This window comes from Sus scrofa, chromosome 14 (assembly GCF_054392235.1).
Source record: "Sus scrofa isolate SSC_HxYL_T2T_F1_AM1 chromosome 14, Sscrofa_HxYL_maternal_Yorkshire_Landrace_v2.0, whole genome shotgun sequence".
Lineage (NCBI taxonomy): Eukaryota > Metazoa > Chordata > Mammalia > Artiodactyla > Suidae > Sus > Sus scrofa.
Window position 1 is genome coordinate 135,414,497 of NC_139396.1, and position 17,168 is coordinate 135,431,664.

At 41.3% G+C, this 17,168-nt stretch overlaps 1 protein-coding gene and 1 long non-coding RNA gene across 27 annotated transcripts in view; one reads left to right on the top strand and one right to left on the bottom strand.

The window, feature by feature from the left end:
- The window catches only part of FBXW4 (F-box and WD repeat domain containing 4), a 97,432-nt gene extending 96,384 nt beyond the window's left edge, over positions 1–1,048 (bottom strand). For 23 of the 26 annotated variants that reach the window (XR_014826807.1, XR_014826806.1, XR_014826805.1 and 20 more), the window contains exon 1: positions 58–1,048. Coding sequence is in view for 17 of the 26 variants with exons in the window: in XM_084995214.1 (XP_084851340.1) it covers positions 58–857 (800 nt within the window). In the remaining 9 variants the exon portion in view is untranslated. The remainder of the gene's footprint in view (positions 1–57) is intronic. The other 3 variants (XM_084995218.1, XM_084995217.1, XM_084995215.1) reach the window with 1 other exon arrangement.
- Positions 84–12,572, top strand: LOC102162056 (uncharacterized). Its single transcript, XR_307766.4, has 2 exons — positions 84–191; positions 11,766–12,572. It is a non-coding gene; the product is annotated as an uncharacterized LOC102162056 (long non-coding RNA).
- The last annotated feature ends 4,596 nt before the right edge of the window (positions 12,573–17,168 follow it).

Here is a 17,168-nt window from a genome sequence, read left to right on the forward strand (position 1 = left end):
TTTCCCGGGACGCGGGCCCGCCCGGGGCGGGGAGCGGGCGGAGAAGCGGGCGCTTACAGGTCGGTGCCGAGCCGCGTGAAGCCAGAGTTGAGCGAGGCCCGGGCTATCCGGCGCCAGAGCAGGTCGCAGCTGGTGAAGCGCCGCAGCCAACGGCACACCTGAGCCAGGCGGCCGAGGGCCTGCATGTCCAGGTAGGAACAGATGAGCAGCAGCAGCTCCTCCGGCAGGCGCAAGAGCGCGGGCCCCGCGGCTGGGCGGCCCGTGGGCTCCCGGGCCGCCGCCTCCTCCTCGGCCGCCTCTGCCGCCATGGCCGCCCCTGTCCGCGCGAGGTGCCCCCAAGCCTGACCCCCTCGTCCTTGTGCTCTCGCCGGCCTGGCTTCCTCCCGCCACCCAGTCCTGACCCTCCATTCTTCCTTCTTCCCATCATCTCTCCCTTCGGCTTCCTTCCCCGCCCCTGCGCTTCCCTCCTCTCCCCTGACGATCCTTCTCGCTCCTTCCTGCACGCTCCCGCCTCCCTCTCCCTCCTCTCCCAGGCCTGCCCTCGCTCCCGCCTCGGCCCCCAGCCCCGCAGCCGCCTTCGCCTGTGGTGGCTCCGGCTTCCCTTCCGCCCCGCTTCCTCTTCCGTCTTGCCCCGCTCCTGCTTTTCCCTTCCTCTTCCCCTTCCTTCGCTTCCCCCTCGCGGCTCTCCCTTCCTGTAGTTTCCTCGCTTCCCCGCTCTCGCCCTCGCCGGGTCCGCCGTTCCCGGGGGGCCCCGAGCCGCCCTGGCTGCCCATGAGCGGCCGCGGGGCCGGCCCGCTGCGGAGCCAAGCCGGAGCCGCCGCCAGCGCCGCCGCCGCCCCGGGAGGAGGCGACACCATGCCGGACCGGGTCACATGGGGCGGTGCGGGCCGAGGCCTGGGCCCGCCCCTCACACCCGCGGCCGTGGAGTGGCTTCGGGGTAAGGCCCGGGCCAGGGAGCGGCCCTCCTCCCATGCCCGGGGCCGCCCGGGCGTGCGGTGTTAGCACTGCTGCGTTGATCCACCATGTGAGGCCCGCCGAGGGTCTGGCCGAGGCCACAAGAGGAGCTTCTGCCTTCAAGAAGTCGCCAGTTTGAAACCCTGCCCTCAAGAAGCATCCACTTGGGTGGCCTTCTCTCTCCAGTAGCCCTCTTCTACCTTGGCCGATGCCTCCTTCGCGCAGGCCACGTACCAGGGCCGCACGAACTACACCCCAAGAAGTTGGCAGGTTCCTTAGCACGGGTGCTCACGCGGGGTGTAAACCTCGGTCCTGGCAATGATCGGATATTTTAGACGTTTTGGGGGAGGTAGCAGTCCTCTAGATTCTGAGTCCGTAACTCTCCAATTATGTATCAGTAAAGCAAAGCTATTAGTCACCAATCCAAAGGCAAGTGGATTCCCCCAAGGTCATCCAGGAGCTCTTCCCCTACCACCCATTCCATTCACGAGGCACCGATTTGAAGGGAGAGCTAAGAAAAATCTACTGAAGTCTAGATGTGCTGTACTTGATGGTCCCCTCAAGACACACAAGGGCTTTGGGACGTTTGTAGTGTGACTAGTCCAAATCAAGGTGTCCTGTAAGTGTGAAAAACCTACCAGATCTGAAGACTTATATAAGAATGTGAACTATCTCAATAATTTTATATTAATTACATGTTGAAATGGTAAGATTTTTGATATGTTGGCCTAAGTGTATGTGTGTGTATATTTTTTTTTTTGGTCTTTTTGCCTTTCTAGGGCGGCTTCCCACGGGTATGGAGGTTCCCAGGCTAGGGGTCTAATCGGAGCTGTAGCCACAGGCCTAGCCAGAGCCACAGCAATGGAGGATCAGAGCCGCATCTGCAACCTACACCACAGCCCACGGCAACACTGGATCCTTAACCCACTGAGCGAGGCCAGGGACTGAACCCGCAACCTCATGGTTCTTAGTTGGATTCGTTAACCACTGAGCCACGACAGGAAGTCCCTGGCCTAAGTATATTTTAATGTAACTACTAGAAAAGTCAAAATTATACATTTGTGGCCCACATTATTTTTCTCTTGGTCAGCACTGGAGGAGGTAGGTAAGATTTGGAGGTGGAGGAGGAAGAGGCCTATTCCTATCTATGTATCCTGTATCACAAATCCTAATAGGAAGGATTTGAGGGTTTTATTTTGTATTTACATCTTAATATCCATTTTCAGAAACAAAAATTAATGAGAAATCAAGTCTGGAAATTATTCTTCACTTAACATAGCCAAGAAGAGACCGAGGAAAGCACCCACATTGCATTATGTCACCACAGAAGCATCATGTAACAAGGTCAGACCGGAATCTGGCTTTGCCCTAGAATTACTTTTTGATCTTAGCAAAACAACAACAAAAACCCCCTCCTATCTTGGCCTTTTAGTGTTCTCAGTCTATAGCGAAGATAATGCCTCTGCCTTACTTTCGAGGGATAAATAAGATGATCCCTGTAAAATGCTTTGAACTCCTCTAAGAAAATTCTCAATAATAGTTACAGGTCAAATCCTGTTACAAAAAAATACCCCCCCCCAAAAAAAAGGTACAACAAAGGATTTGTGTAGAAAAAGATTTCTAAATTCCAGCCAGTGGTTTACTTATTAAAAGCAAATTTGATACATTTCAGTATAACAAAGAATTTAGACCATCTCTTAAAGATCATTATAAAGATCATCATACTATTAGAAGGCTACTGAGGTAAGAATGCTGCAAATTGAGATAATATCATTAATTCAACATTTATTGATTTTGCTACAGTTGTGTACTATGAGCCACTCTGGAAGGAAGACACATGACCAGAGCATATAGTTCCTACGTTTTGTGTTCAGAGTTATTATACATGTTTGTAATTTCTTACTGTTTGACTATTTTTTAGCTGTCCCTTTACACAGAGTAAAACTGAGTAGTTCATCGACATCGTACCTAATTTTTAGTAGAGGACTTGAAGGCACAGAAAATTACTTAATTAACCCAACATAAATCAAGTTAGTATTAAAATCCACACCAGGAGTTCCCGGCCTGGCGCAGTGGAAATGAATCAGACTAGGAACCATGAGGTTGCAGGTTCGATCCCTGGCCTTACTCAGTGGGTTAAGGATCCAGTTGCCACGAGCTGTCATATAGGTCGAGGACGTGGCTCAGATCTGGCGTTGCTGTGGCTGTGGTGTAGGCCAGCAGCTGTAGCTCCAATTCGACCCCTAGCCTGGGAACCTTCATATGCCTCAGGTGAGGCCCTAAAAAGACAAAAAAAAAAAAAAAAATCCACATTCATACAAATGCAACTTACTCTTTATCCCATGTTGCCTTCATTGTTGGAGAAATTAAACCATCATTTAAAGACATCAAATTACCCTCTTTCACACCCAAGCTAGAGATCAAGTGCTAGAATTTATCGTTTAATGATTTCCCAAAAAAGTCTAAGTACTCACTATGTAGAAAGGCAAAGCCAGAATGGAAAATTGGCATATATTCTGTTATTTGGAGGTGATGTATATCCCTAAATTCTTCAGCATTTTAAAGTAAAACAAAATAAAACAAATCCTACAGTTTAGTCTTAGCTCAGAGAAGCAGCTAGAATTTTTCATCAACCCTCCCTTCCCCACCTTATAAAAAATAATTGGGGGTTTAAACCAAACTTGAAAAAAACTGTATCACAAAAAGCATTTTTTAAATTCTTTTTTGGGGAGTTTCCCTTGTGGCTCAGAGGTAACAAGCCCAACTAGTATCCATGAGGACTCAGGTTCAATCCCTGGCCCTGCTAAGTGGGTTGGGGATCTGGCATTGCCATGGGCTGCAGTATAGGTCTCAGATGTGGCTGGGATCCCACATTGCTGTGGCTGTAGTGTAGGTGGGCAGCTGAGGCTTCAATTTGGCCCTAGCCTGGGAACTTCCATATGCCGCAGGTGTGGCCCTAAAAAAAATTTTTTTTAATTCTTTTTTGGGATAGAATATTTTTTAAAAAACAGCTGGGGCTGAAAAGATGGTCTATAACAAAAGTAAATGCATATCTTCATGGAGAACTTGAATAGTGTTTTATTATAAAAGAAAATTAATATATTAATAGCCAGAAAAAAGGAAGATAGAAAAGGAGTACAGTGGACATCTTTCAGAAAAGTCATCAACTCCCTTGAAGTTCAAATCCAGGAACCAGTCATTATGAAATAATGCGGTTGGGGGGGTTTGCAATTACCCTGTTTTTATAAGGTTTTCTTTTTTTTTTTCTTTTTGTCTTTGTAGGGCCACACTGGTAGCATATGGAGGCTTCCAGGCTAGGGGTCGAATTGGAGCTGTAGCCTCTGGCCTACACCACAGCTCACAGCAACACTGGATCCTTGACCCACTGAGCAAAGCCAGGGATCCAACCCACAACCTCATGGATACTCGTCAGATTGGTTTACTGCTGAGCCATGACAGAACTCCTATGAGGCATTTTATTTTACTTTTTTTTGCCCCCCCCCCTTCTTTTTTTTAAGGGCCGCGCTCACTACATATGGAAGTTCCTGGGCTAGGGGCTGACTGGGAGATGCAGCTGACAGCCCACACCACAGCCACAGCAATATTAGATCTGAGTCGTGTCTGTGACCTGCGCTGCAGCTCATGGCAACACAGGATCCTTAACCCACTGCTCGAGGCCAGGGATTGAACCTGCATCCTCATGGGTATTGCTTGGATTTATTGCTGCTGAGCCGCAAATGGGAACTCCCTTAAATTTTTAAATTTTCATATCAATGAAAACATTGGACTACTTTTATTTTATTTTATTTGCTTTTTAGGGCCACACACGCAGCATATGGAAGTTCCCAGGTTAGGGATCCAATCGGAGCTACCCACAGTTTTTGGAAGTTCCAGGCTGGTATCCAATCTACTACAACCCATGCCAAAGCAACAACAGATCCTTTAATGCACGTGCCAGGCGAAGCATTGAACCCCTGCCTTCACAATGACCCGAACTGCTCCTCTTGGGTTCCTAACCCACTGTGGGAACTCTAGAATTTCTTTTTTTTAAATTGAAGTGTAACCGATTTACAATATTAGTTTTAGGTGTACAACAATGATTCAGCATTTATATAGATTATATTCCATTTAAAGTTATTATAAAATATTGGCTATATTCCCTGTGCTGTACAATATATGAGTCTCTATGAATTTCACACTGGGAATTCAGAAATACTAATATTAATTTACTTTTCTTTTTGGCCACACCCTTGGCATGTGGGAGTTACCTGGCCAGGGATCAAACCAGAGCCACTGCAGTGACAACACCAGATCCTCAACCCACTGAGCCACAGCAGGAACTCCAATATTAGTTTACTTTTATTTGTATTTTTTGTTGTTGTTCTTTTTTTTAAGGCTGCATCCATGGCATATGGAGGTTCCCAGGATAGCAGTCAAATCTGAGCTGTAGCTGCTGGCCTACACCACAGCCACAGCAATGCCAGATTCTTAACCCACTGAGCGAGGCCAGGGATCAAACCTGCGTCCTCATGGATGCTAGTCAGATTCATTTCCACTGAGCCACGATGGGAACTCCATTTTAAAGAGGATTTTTAAGTACAGATATAAAGTACTTTGTGTATGTACATGTAAGTAACATGCATAATGTCATTATTGTTGATATAGGTAATGTATAATATATGTTTAGGATTATAAAAAGGCTAGAATTGGGTGTTCTGTCCATTCTTATAAACAGGTGACAGGGGTTTATTCCTACATCCAGTACTCCAGTGCCCACATACCCCTTAGTTAAGCCCTCGGGGGCCCCAGCCTTTAACTTAAAAGTAGGCAGATTTAGCAGGGGGATTACTCTGAAATGAATGAAAGAGAAAGAGATTATTTTGTGAATGACAATTTTCAATGTCATACATTGGCTCAGAAGCTCACCATTACTTCTGCTACAATAATAATAATACCTTATATTTGCTTGCTTGTTTGTTTTATGACTTGACTCAAAGCATATGGAAGTTTCCGGGCCAGGGATCAAATCTGAGCCACAGCTGTGGCATGCTGGATCCTTTAACTCATTGTACCAGGCTGGGGATTGAACCCATGCCTCTGTAGCAAGAGCCATTGCAGTCAGATTCTTCACCCACTGTATTACAGCAGGAATCCTATAATACCTTATAGTTATTGAGCACTTTCTATATACCAGGCACTATAATAAGAGCTTTCTATGTACTGTGTCACTTTTCTTTTTTTTTTTTGTCTTTTTAGGGCCGCCCCCATGGCATATGGAGGTTCCCAGGCTACAGGTCCAATCGAAGCTACAGTTGCCTGCCACAGCCACAGCCACAGCAACACAGGGTCCAAGCCACATCTGCAACGTACACCACAGCTCACAGTAACACTCGATCCTTAACCCACTGAGTGAGGCTGGGGATTGAACCCGCAACGTCATGGTTACTAGTTGGATTCGTTTCTGCTGCGCCACCACAGGAACTCCTGTCTCACTTATTCCTGTTAACAACCACATGGGAAGATACTCTTAACCCACTTTTTGCAGGAGATGAAGCGGAGGCCTATGGTCACATGGTTCGTAAATGACAGAGCAGGTATCCAATCCAGGTAACCTAACCCTGAAGCTCATATTTTGAACTGTGCCTTCACCATACACAGCAGAAAAGAGAATATTAATAAGGAATTGAATTCAGGGTCCTCTAGGATCCCTTACAACTAATATAGACACACCTAATAATATATTTTACCTCTGACCATCAAGCAGTTATGGTTTCTAAATAAAAGCTTTTTGTACGAGTTCCCGTCATGGCGCAGTGGTTAACTAATCCAACTAAGAACCATGAAGTTGCAGGTGCAATCCCTGGCCTTGCTCAGTGGGTTAAGGATCTGGCATTGCCGTGAGCTGTGGTGTAGGTTGCAGACGTGGCTCAGATCCCATGTTGCTGTGGCTCTGGCGTAGGCCAGTAGCTACAGCTCTGATTAGACCCCTAGCCTGGGAACCTCCATATGCTGCAGAAGTGGCTCAAGAAAAGGCAAAAAGCCAGAAAAAAAAAAAAAAAAACAAAAAAACAAAAAACTTTTTCTAAACAAAGTAGCTTGGGTCCTTGTCTAAATTACTCTTTTTTTTTTTTTTTTGGCCACACCCACAGTATGCTGAAGTTCCCAGGTCAGAGGTAGAACCCATGTTACAGCAGTGACAATGCTGGACCCTTAACCTACTGAGCCACTAGGAAACTCCTTAATTACTTTTTAAGGGTTACTCATGTAGAACTTACAGCCTCTTTTTTTTTTTTTTTTTTTTTTCTCCTACAGACTTAAGCTTTTCATAATCTTTTGGCAAAATTTTAAAAGGATGTGTAGGAACTAATATATCTTGCAAAAGAACATATAACTAAAGTTTAATTTCTTCATTTTGCTTCAGCTTCATTTTCTTCTGTTAAATTTAAGTAACAATGTATGTATGATATCTACTGTATGAGCCTTTTTTGTAAATGTGTCCCTACCTATATATATTCAAAAGGAGACTTTGTAGAATGTTGTTAATAATGGTTATTTCTAAATAATAGAACTTGGGTATTTTACTTTGTATTTTTCTATATTGCTTGATTTTTTTTTCTATAAGAAGCATGTACCACTTTTACAAAATCAATAAAGTCTCTTAAAAAGAAAAATAGAATTATCATACATTCAAAACACCATGCAGCAAGAAAGTTGGAGGTTTGAAGCCTAGATCATTGCCAGAACCTTTAACTAGCCACCTAAATTTCTTCAGACTTTATTTATTCCATTAAAAATGTGTATCATGACAGAACATTGAAAATCCACTATAAAATATTTTTAAAAACAAAAACAGAAATGTGTATCATGTAATAGTAAAATAAGGAGCAAATGCGAGTACTATAAAGAAGAAATAAGAGGCCTAACAAGGAATATATAAACATTTGAGTATCTCATAAATAGCAGTCATAATAGAAGTCTAAAGTGCTGTTTTCAGAAATTATCAGGTTGCTAGTTTATATTCTGAAATCCTATTAGAAACACTACCACGATCTGCTCTGTTTTTGTATGAATCCACTGTCTTTGTTATATTCAAAGATAAAAATTATTTTATTTCATGTGAAATAATTTAAAGTATTATTTAAAAATAGTTACTTTATGCAGAAAAGACTAGGAGGAAATATGTCCAATACTAGAAATGGTTGCTAATGAAAGGTGGCATTATGGAAAGTTCTTTTTACTGTTGCTTTACACTTTTCTGCATTTTTTAAGTTTTCTGCAATGAGCATGTATTATATAGATAATCAGGGGTTTTTTTAAAGAAAAAATCATAAGAGGTTTTTACACCTAAATGTAAGAAATAATTTAATTCAATTTAATTAAGCTAATTCATTTTTTTTTTCTTCTTTTTTAGGGCCGTACATGCGACAAATGGAAGTTCTCAGGCTAGGGGTCAAATCAGAGCAGCAGCTGCCAGCCTATGCCACAACCACAGCAACACAGTATCCAAGCCACAACTGCAACCTACACCACAGCTCACAGCAACTCTGGATCCTTAACCCACTGAGCGAGGCCAGGGTTTGAACATGCAATCTCATAGATACTAGTCATGTTCGTTATCTCTGAGCCATAACAGGAACTCCCATTTTTATATATTCAAAAGTTCTTTTTACAAATCTCCCACCAGAAGAATTCCAAATAATTTATATTACATTTCACCTTCAAGGAAATAGAGCATAACCACCCTCCACACACTCCTAAGAGGGCTACATGTGGTGACTTTCTTCTGAAGAATACGATATGGAAAGAGGAGGGGAAAAAGATTTGCTTTATGGTGGGAAAGGCTTACAGACACTATTTTGGCCAGGTGATCAACACCTGTTCAATATTATCAGTGATAAGTCACATGGATTGTAGGTACCCTTGATAAACTGTAATGAAAATGGCAATTTACCTCTGTGGTCATCCTCCCCAAAAGCCATTATCCCAGTCTAATAATGAGAAAAACATCGCACAAATCCACATTGAAGGGTGGTCTACAGAAGTACCTGACTGGTCCTCAAAAATGTCAAGATCATCCAAAAAAAAAAAAAAAAAAAGGAAGGTGTGAGAAATTATCATAGCCAAGAAGAACTAAAGGGGACATGGGAAGTAAATACTATGTGATGTCTTAGAGCAGAAAAGAGAAAGGACATTAGGTAAAAACTAAGGAAATCTGGCTGGCCCATCAATCATTACAAATACACAATACTGATGGAAAATGTTGATAATGGTAGAATATGAGAACCCTCTACTGGCTTCGCAATTTTCCTGTAAATTTGAATCTGTTGTACAAAATAAAGGGTTGGGTGTTTTTTTATTTAGTATAATTTAACCTTTTGTGATTTTTACAGAAAACCTTTGCAAAGCTTATAATGCACATGAGGCAGTATGTTTCCTGAGTTACAGAGATCTGTGATATTGTGAAACCCTATCCTGTAAGCCTAAATGCAAGAGAAAAAAAGTAAAAATAATGTCCCATGAGTCCTCTCCAACAAAAATTAAACCACTACTTAAAATTTTTAATTATCGAAATTTACAGCTATACTAGAAAGATTCATTTTCCAAAGGGTCAGGTATCATCCTTAGATACTGTCTTCACTTTACAACTGTGAGAAACAGACATTTCCAAGCACCAATTCATATATGTAGAATATACACATATGTACACAAAATTTAAGGACAACATAGCAAATAAGGTAAGGAGGTGGGTAGGATAGAAATATGAAATTTAACTTTGTAGGGATAAGAAAACAGATTTCTAGATTTGATAATAATGTTATCATTACTGTGAGATAACCTTCTTATATCAATAGGTGGTGTTCAAAGAGATTTTGAACAAAAAGTGCACCATCAGCATTAGCATCTAAGATAATTCATCTGGCATCAGAATTTGTGATTTTGCTGATTTCTGTGAGAAGACTGAGTCATTTGGCAACAAATGATGTAAGACATTAAACTTGAAGATGAAGGGAACCACAAAGTCTTGTGAAATTTTCATGATGACCTAGGATTTCTTTGAATACCTACCTACCTACCTACATATATACATACATAAAACAAAGTTGCTGCTGAGATAAAATATATATACAAAAATGGGTTCTTTTTTAAGAAAAGAATGATAATTAAGTGCTAGAAAAAAATTTAAGTATTTTCAGTTCTTCTGGAAGAAACCGTGTCAAATATACCATGTCAAATATAAAAGTCTTATTTATTTCTATAATTATTACTATTTAAGGATGCCTATAGAATTACATATAATCTGGCAGTCCCATTCCTAGGAATATGTCTAGGCAAAACTATAATTCAAAAAGATACATGCATCCCTATGCTCAGAGCAGCACTATTCACAATAGCCAAAACATGGAAGTAACCTAAATGTCCATCAACAGATGAACAGATTTAGAAGATATGGTACATATACACAATGGAATACAACTCAGCCGTAAAAAGAACAAAATAATACCATTTACAGCAACATGGATGCAGCTAGAGATTACCACACTAAGTAAGTCAGAAAGAGAAAGACAAATACCATATGATATCACTTATATGTGGACTCTAAAATATGGCGAAAATGAATCTATCTACACAACAGAAGCAGACTCAGACATGCAGAACAGACTTGTGGTTGCCAAGAGGGAGAGGGGAGGGAGAGGGATGGACTGGGGGTTTGGGGTTAGTAGATGCAAACTATTACATTTAGAATGGATAAGCAGGACTTCCCTTTGTGTCTCAACAGTAAGAACCCGACTAGTATCCATGAGGATGCAGGTTCAATCCCTGTCCTTAGTAGGTTAAGGATCCAGCACTGCTGTGAGCTATGGTGTAGCTCTCAGATATGACTCAGATCCCACATTGCTGTGGCTGTGGCATAGGCCAGCAGCTATAGTTCTGAATCAACCCCTAGCTGGGAGCTTCCATATGCTACAGATGCAAAAAAAAAAAAAAACGGAATGGATAATCAATGAGGTCCTACTATACAGCACAGGGAACTATATCCAATCTCCTAGTTCCACAGAAGTGAAAAGAGCATAAAAAAGAATGTATATATAACTGAACCCCTTTGCTGTACAGCAGAAATTGGCACGATATTGTAAATCAATTATAATTTAAATTTTTAAAACATTTTAAAAAAGAATGTCTAAGGAGTTCATTTATGGCATAGTGGGTTAAGTAGCTGGTCTTGTCACTGCTGCAATGCTGGTTAAGTCCCTGGCCTGGGAACTTCTGCATGCCACAGGTGTTGCTGAAAAAAAAAAAAATGCTTAACTTCAAATACATTTTTTCAATTGGGACATTCATTACACTGAATGAAACCACAGATATAATTTATCTTATGTTTTGGGTCCTGTTAAAAGTGTGAAAAACAAAAACAACTTTGGTGGCGTATCATTCAATTACATTATTTTGAACAGATGCTGGGTTGTGTTCAGTTGTTAAACATAAACAAAAGTTTGGATGTGAATTGGATAAAAATTGGTCTTTTTTTTTGGCCTCACCCTGTGGCATGAGGAAATTCCTGGGCCAGGGATCGAACCCAAGCCACAGAAGTGACAACATCAGATCCACACCACAGGAGGACTCCAAAATAGGTCTTATTTAATTTGGGGGATTTTTACTTTAAACATTGTGTACACACACACACACACAAAGTAAAGCTTAATTATGGACTTCAGACCCAAATTTACCTGTTATCCTTTGTGAACCTATGTCACTGCTTCTGAAGAATTATATATTCTATACAATGTGCTTTTCCACCTTTCTTATGGCAGCTGTTTCAAACCCAAATGGAAAGATGAATGAGAAAAACTCCCTACTTTTAAAATCTACCATGGAGAGAAAACCAGGAGGAAGTCCAAGCTGGCCCTCAGGGATCTTCCTAGGTTCAGCAGCTTGAGCTGGAAAAAGGAGCACAGCTTGTGCTCTTCTCCCTTTAGCAGCGCCAGAGAAGCACCAGTCAGAGTCCAAACACCCAGAGACCACTTGCTCTTAACACAGGATAATGGCCACCAGACCACCAACTCTGTTGCCTCAAGTCAACACCAGCTCTCCTTCACAACAGATGACAGGCTTTCCAGTAGAAGGGTCTCCCAGAAAAAGAGGGAGCGAAGAGAAATTCAACTTCACGTCTGTGCTAGGATCTCATCAAATAGGAGTGAAATGGACAGATGAAAAAGCTGAAACTGAAGCCAGTCTAAGAGTCTGAGAGTAAACAGTAACCACACAGCTGTCAACCCTGGAGGGATGTGTGAGGAATTCAAACCCTCACTTGGCAAAGACCTCCAGGTGCTATAGAGCCATCAAGAAGAAAGGAACTTTTGCCCCAGTGCTCATGCCTTCCTCAAGCATGACCAGTCTTGGTGGATACATGGTACAACCCAGGAGGCTTAATCTGTATCTCTCAATGCAAACCACAATTTTGCAAGTAGGCCCCTTCTACCGTGTGAGGTCACAGCAAGAAGACAACTGTCTATGAACCAGGAAGCAGGCCTTCAACAGATATCAAATCTGTGGGTATCTTGGACTTGGACTTCCCAGTCTCCAGAACTGTGAGAAATAAATATTCATTGTGTGAGCCACCCAGCCTATGATATTTTGTTATAGCAGCCTGAAGGGACTAAGACAGTATATAACAAACTACTCCAAAGCTTAGTGGTTTCTTTTATCTCATTATTTTGAGGGTCAGGAATCTGGGCAAGGCTCTGTAGGTCAGTTGGGCTCTAGCTGACATTGTGATCACTTGGTGGTATTCAGCTGATGGCTGGTCCAATCTGGAGGGTCCAAGGTGCTTTCATTCATATGCCTCACACCTTGACAGGCTTGGCTACAAAACCACTTCCAGTCAGGCCCACCTCCCTCTCCATGTAGTCTTAAGGCCTCTCTGTGACATATGGTGAGAATTCTCACATAGTGTCTCAAGCGTCAAGAGACCAAGTCAGAAGTTACCCCTAGACCCAGGAATAGTGTCGCATCACTTTTGCCTACTATATTTTATAAGTTAAAGCAGTCATAGGCCAGCCTAGATTCAAAGTTGTAGAGATAACAGAACCTACCCTATGAGTGTTAGAGAATTTGTGACCATTTTTAATGCATACCACTTGTATCTGTTACCTTTTTAAAAAAAACTTTTGGGAGATATGTCATACATATGAAAGACAAATGTGAAGTTTCAAGCACTTATAAAGTGAGAAAGGACATAACTGGTATTTAGAAATAGAGAACTTGCTGGCACCCAAGAAGTCCATACCCAAATACCCCTCCCTCTTGGACATAACCACTATTCTAACTTTGTGATATTATCTTGTTATTCTTTTTAGTTTTACTATCTGTGTGTGCATCTCTAAATAGCTATTCCTTCTTTGAACAGTGTTGACTTCTAGGAAGTTCTTCACTGTATTAAGATTTAATTTATTTCCCTGAAATCGTCTCTCAATAGTACTAACTATAACTCTAACGGTTACAGATAGCAAATCAAACATTTCCACCCATCAGCACCTCAACTGTTTTTTGCATTGCATGGGTTCAATCTCATTTCACCTCTCTGTTTGTCCAGTTTGTGTATCTTTCTGGGAGAGTATGATCCCCAGCACAGAGCATAGTATTCTATCTCTGGTTTACCATCTAAGTGTAGGACTGGAATATCTCCTCTCTCATTCTAGATCCCAAATTTCTGTTGGTAAAGACAAATAACACTGATGCCTATTGCTGAGTTTGTAAGAGACTAAAATATCTAATATAAAACAATGCCTGGGGCTCAATTTATGGCTACTGAATGAATAAATGGATGAATAAAAACCTCGTTAAAAAAAAAAAAAACTGCAATGAGATATCACCTTGCACCAGTCAGAATGGCCATCATTAAAAAGTCTACAAATAGGAGTTCCCATCGTGGCGCAGTGTTTAACGAATCTGACTAGGAACCATGAGGTTGCAGGTTCGATCCCTGGCCTTGCTCAATGGGGTAAGGATCCGGCGTTGCCGTGAGCAGTGGTGTAGGTCACAGACACAGCTTGGATCCCATGTTGCTGTGGCTCTGGTGTAGGCCAGTGGCTACAGCTCCGATTTGTCCTCTAGCCTGGGAACCTCCATATGCCGAGGGAGTGGCCCTAGAAAAGGCAAAAAGACAAGCAAACAAAAAAAAAGTCTACAAATAAAACCTAGAGAGGGTGGGGAGAAAAGGGAAACCTCCTACATTGTTGGTAGGAATGTAAATTGGTACAGCAACTATGGACACCAGTATGGAAGTTCCTTACTAAAAATAGGCATTCCCACTGTGGTGCAACAGGATTGGCAGCATCTCTGGAGCTCTGGGATGAAGGTTCCATCTCCTGCCTCACACAGTGGGTTAAGGATCTGGCAGTGCCACAGCTGCAGCATAGGTCACAACAGCAGCTTGGATCTGATTCTTGGCATGGGAACTTGGGGTGGCCAAAAAAGAAAAAAAAAAAAAAACAAACAAACCCAAAACTAACAATAGAGTTACCAAATGATTCGGCAATCCTATTCCTGGACATAGATCTGGGGAAAACTTCTAATTCAAAAAGATACACATACCCCCAATGTTTACAGAAGCACTATTTACAATAGCCAAGACATGGAAGCAACCTAAATGTCCATCGATAGATGAATGAATAAAGAAGATGTGGTACGTAGATGGATGGATGGGTAGGTAGATAGAGATATATGTGGTATGTGTATACACACACATAATGGAATATTACTCAGCCATAAAAAAGAATGAAAACTGACATTTGCAGCAACATGGATGGACCAAGAGATTATCGCACTAAGTGAAGTAAGTCATACAGAGAAAGACAACTATCATGTGGTATTGCTTGTGTGTGGGACCTAAAATTTGACACAAATTACTCACAAAGCAGAAACAGATTCAGACATAGAAAACAATCTTATGGTTAGCAAGGTGGGAAAGGAGAAGGAGGGATAAATTAGGCATCTGGGATTAGCAGGTATAAACTACTATATATAAAATAGATAAACAAGAGTTCCCATAATGGCTCAGTGGTTAACGAATCCAATTAGGAACCATGAGGTTGCAGGTTGGATCCCTGGCTTCGCTCAGTGGGTTAAGGATCTGGTGTTGCCAGTGAGCTGTGGTGTATGTAGAAGATGTGGCTCAGATCTCGCATGGCTGTGGCTGTGGCGTAGGCCAGCAGCTATAGCTCCAGTTGGACCCCTAGCCTGGGAACCTCCATACGCTACAGGTGCGGCCCTAGAAAAGACAAATATAAAATAAAATAAAATAGATAAACAAGATCCTACTGTATAGCAAATGGAACTATATTCAATATCCTGTAATAAACCATAATTGAAAATATAAAAAAGTGTATGTAGTATATAGAAATAGAAATAGATATCTGAATAAGTTTGCTGTACACCAGAAACTAACACAACATTGTAAATCAACTATACTTCAATTTTTAAAAATCTATAATCTCTCAAGGTCTCCATCTCTTGGATCATGCAACAGAAGGAGAAGAATCACTATGATCGGGCCCCGCAGCTTGCCTAGCTCTCCCAAAAGTTGAGGTTAGGTGAAATTTCAGTTTTCCTGATTTGAGTCCTAAATTATGTATAAGTTAGCCTGTGAATTGGTGTTCAACTAAAGGTATATAAAGCAATATTTAATATTTTGTAGGTTAAGAGAATTAACATTAGTGTCGACTATTAGAAGGAAACTTTTAATTCAGTATCCTATGTTAAATCCACATAGGGAAGTCAATGAACAATGGCATTTTAAATGTTTAAGCAGGTGGGATCCTGATGAGACTGAGAGGAAGTAACTGAAAGTCGTGGCATCATACAACTTCCACAATGCTGCATTTTTGAAAGCGATAAAGCCATATCCCTTTGGGTAATTTTTAAAAGGTTTTTTTGTTTTTGTTTTTTTGTTTATTTTTGTCTTTCCTAGTGCTGCACCCGCAGCAAACGGAGATTCCCAGGCTAGGAGTCTAATTGAAGCTGTAGCTGCCCGCCTACACCAGAGCCACAGCAACGTGGGATCCAAGCTGTGTCTGCGACCTACACCACAGCTCACAGCAACGCTGGATCCTTAACCCATTGAGCAAGGCCAGGGATTGAACCCACAACCTCATGGTTCCTAGTCAGATTCATTAACCGCTGAGCCACCACAGGAACTCCAACTTTTAAAAGTTTTAAATATTTTAGAAAACAAAAATTTTAAATTTGTTCAAGAGCCTTCCATGCTGAAATTAAAATCACTTATTTAACAGTGCCCACAATAGAGTCATAGAAACAACCTGAGAAGAAATAAGCCACTGACAGAGAAGAGAAGTGTTTAGAACAAACATATTTCAAACTGTTTAAATACATCATGGAACATCCACAGAATAGAATAGCAAGCAGCCGTGAAAAAGAATGAGGAAGCACTGTTACAGAGGATCTCTAATATACATTAAGTGAAAAAAGGAAAATGCTCAACTGTGTGTAAATTGCCATTTGTGGTAGGGGGAACTATATTTATGGGCTTTGAGTTTTGTATGCCAAATCTCTCTGGAAAAATACACAAAACCTAGTACTAGTGTTTGTTTCTGAGGAGAACTGGATGGATGAGGAACAGAGTTTTTCACTCTTTTACCTTTTGAATTTTAAAATACTATTTGCAGTATCTGTCAAATAATAAGCACTATCTCTAAAATAAAATTAAATTAAAGCAATTTTTGAGCATATATCAGGAATAATGAAAGAAATTACCAGTACCTTGCAATAGAGAGCTACAATGGAAAAGGGAGGTGGGGGGAATTTGCACTATGTTAACTAGGATATCAAAAGGTAGATAAAAATTAATACCTAAATTGTGAAAATATGATAATTACTGACAGAAGCAAAAAGAATAAAGTCTGTCTCATTGCAATGAAATAAGGAGGGATATTGGAAGAATCAGTATTGTCAAAATGACTATACTACCCAAGGCAATCTATAGGCTCAATGCAATTCTTATCAAATTACTAATGGCATTTTTCACAGTGCTAGAACAAAGAATTTTAAAATTTGTATGGAAACACAAAAGACCTCGAACAGCCAAAGCAGTCTTTTTTAAAATTAAAGTATAGTTCTGGGAGTTTGGGGTTAGTATATGTAAACTATTGCATTTGGAGTGGATAAAAAATGACATCCTGCTTTATAGCACAGGGAAC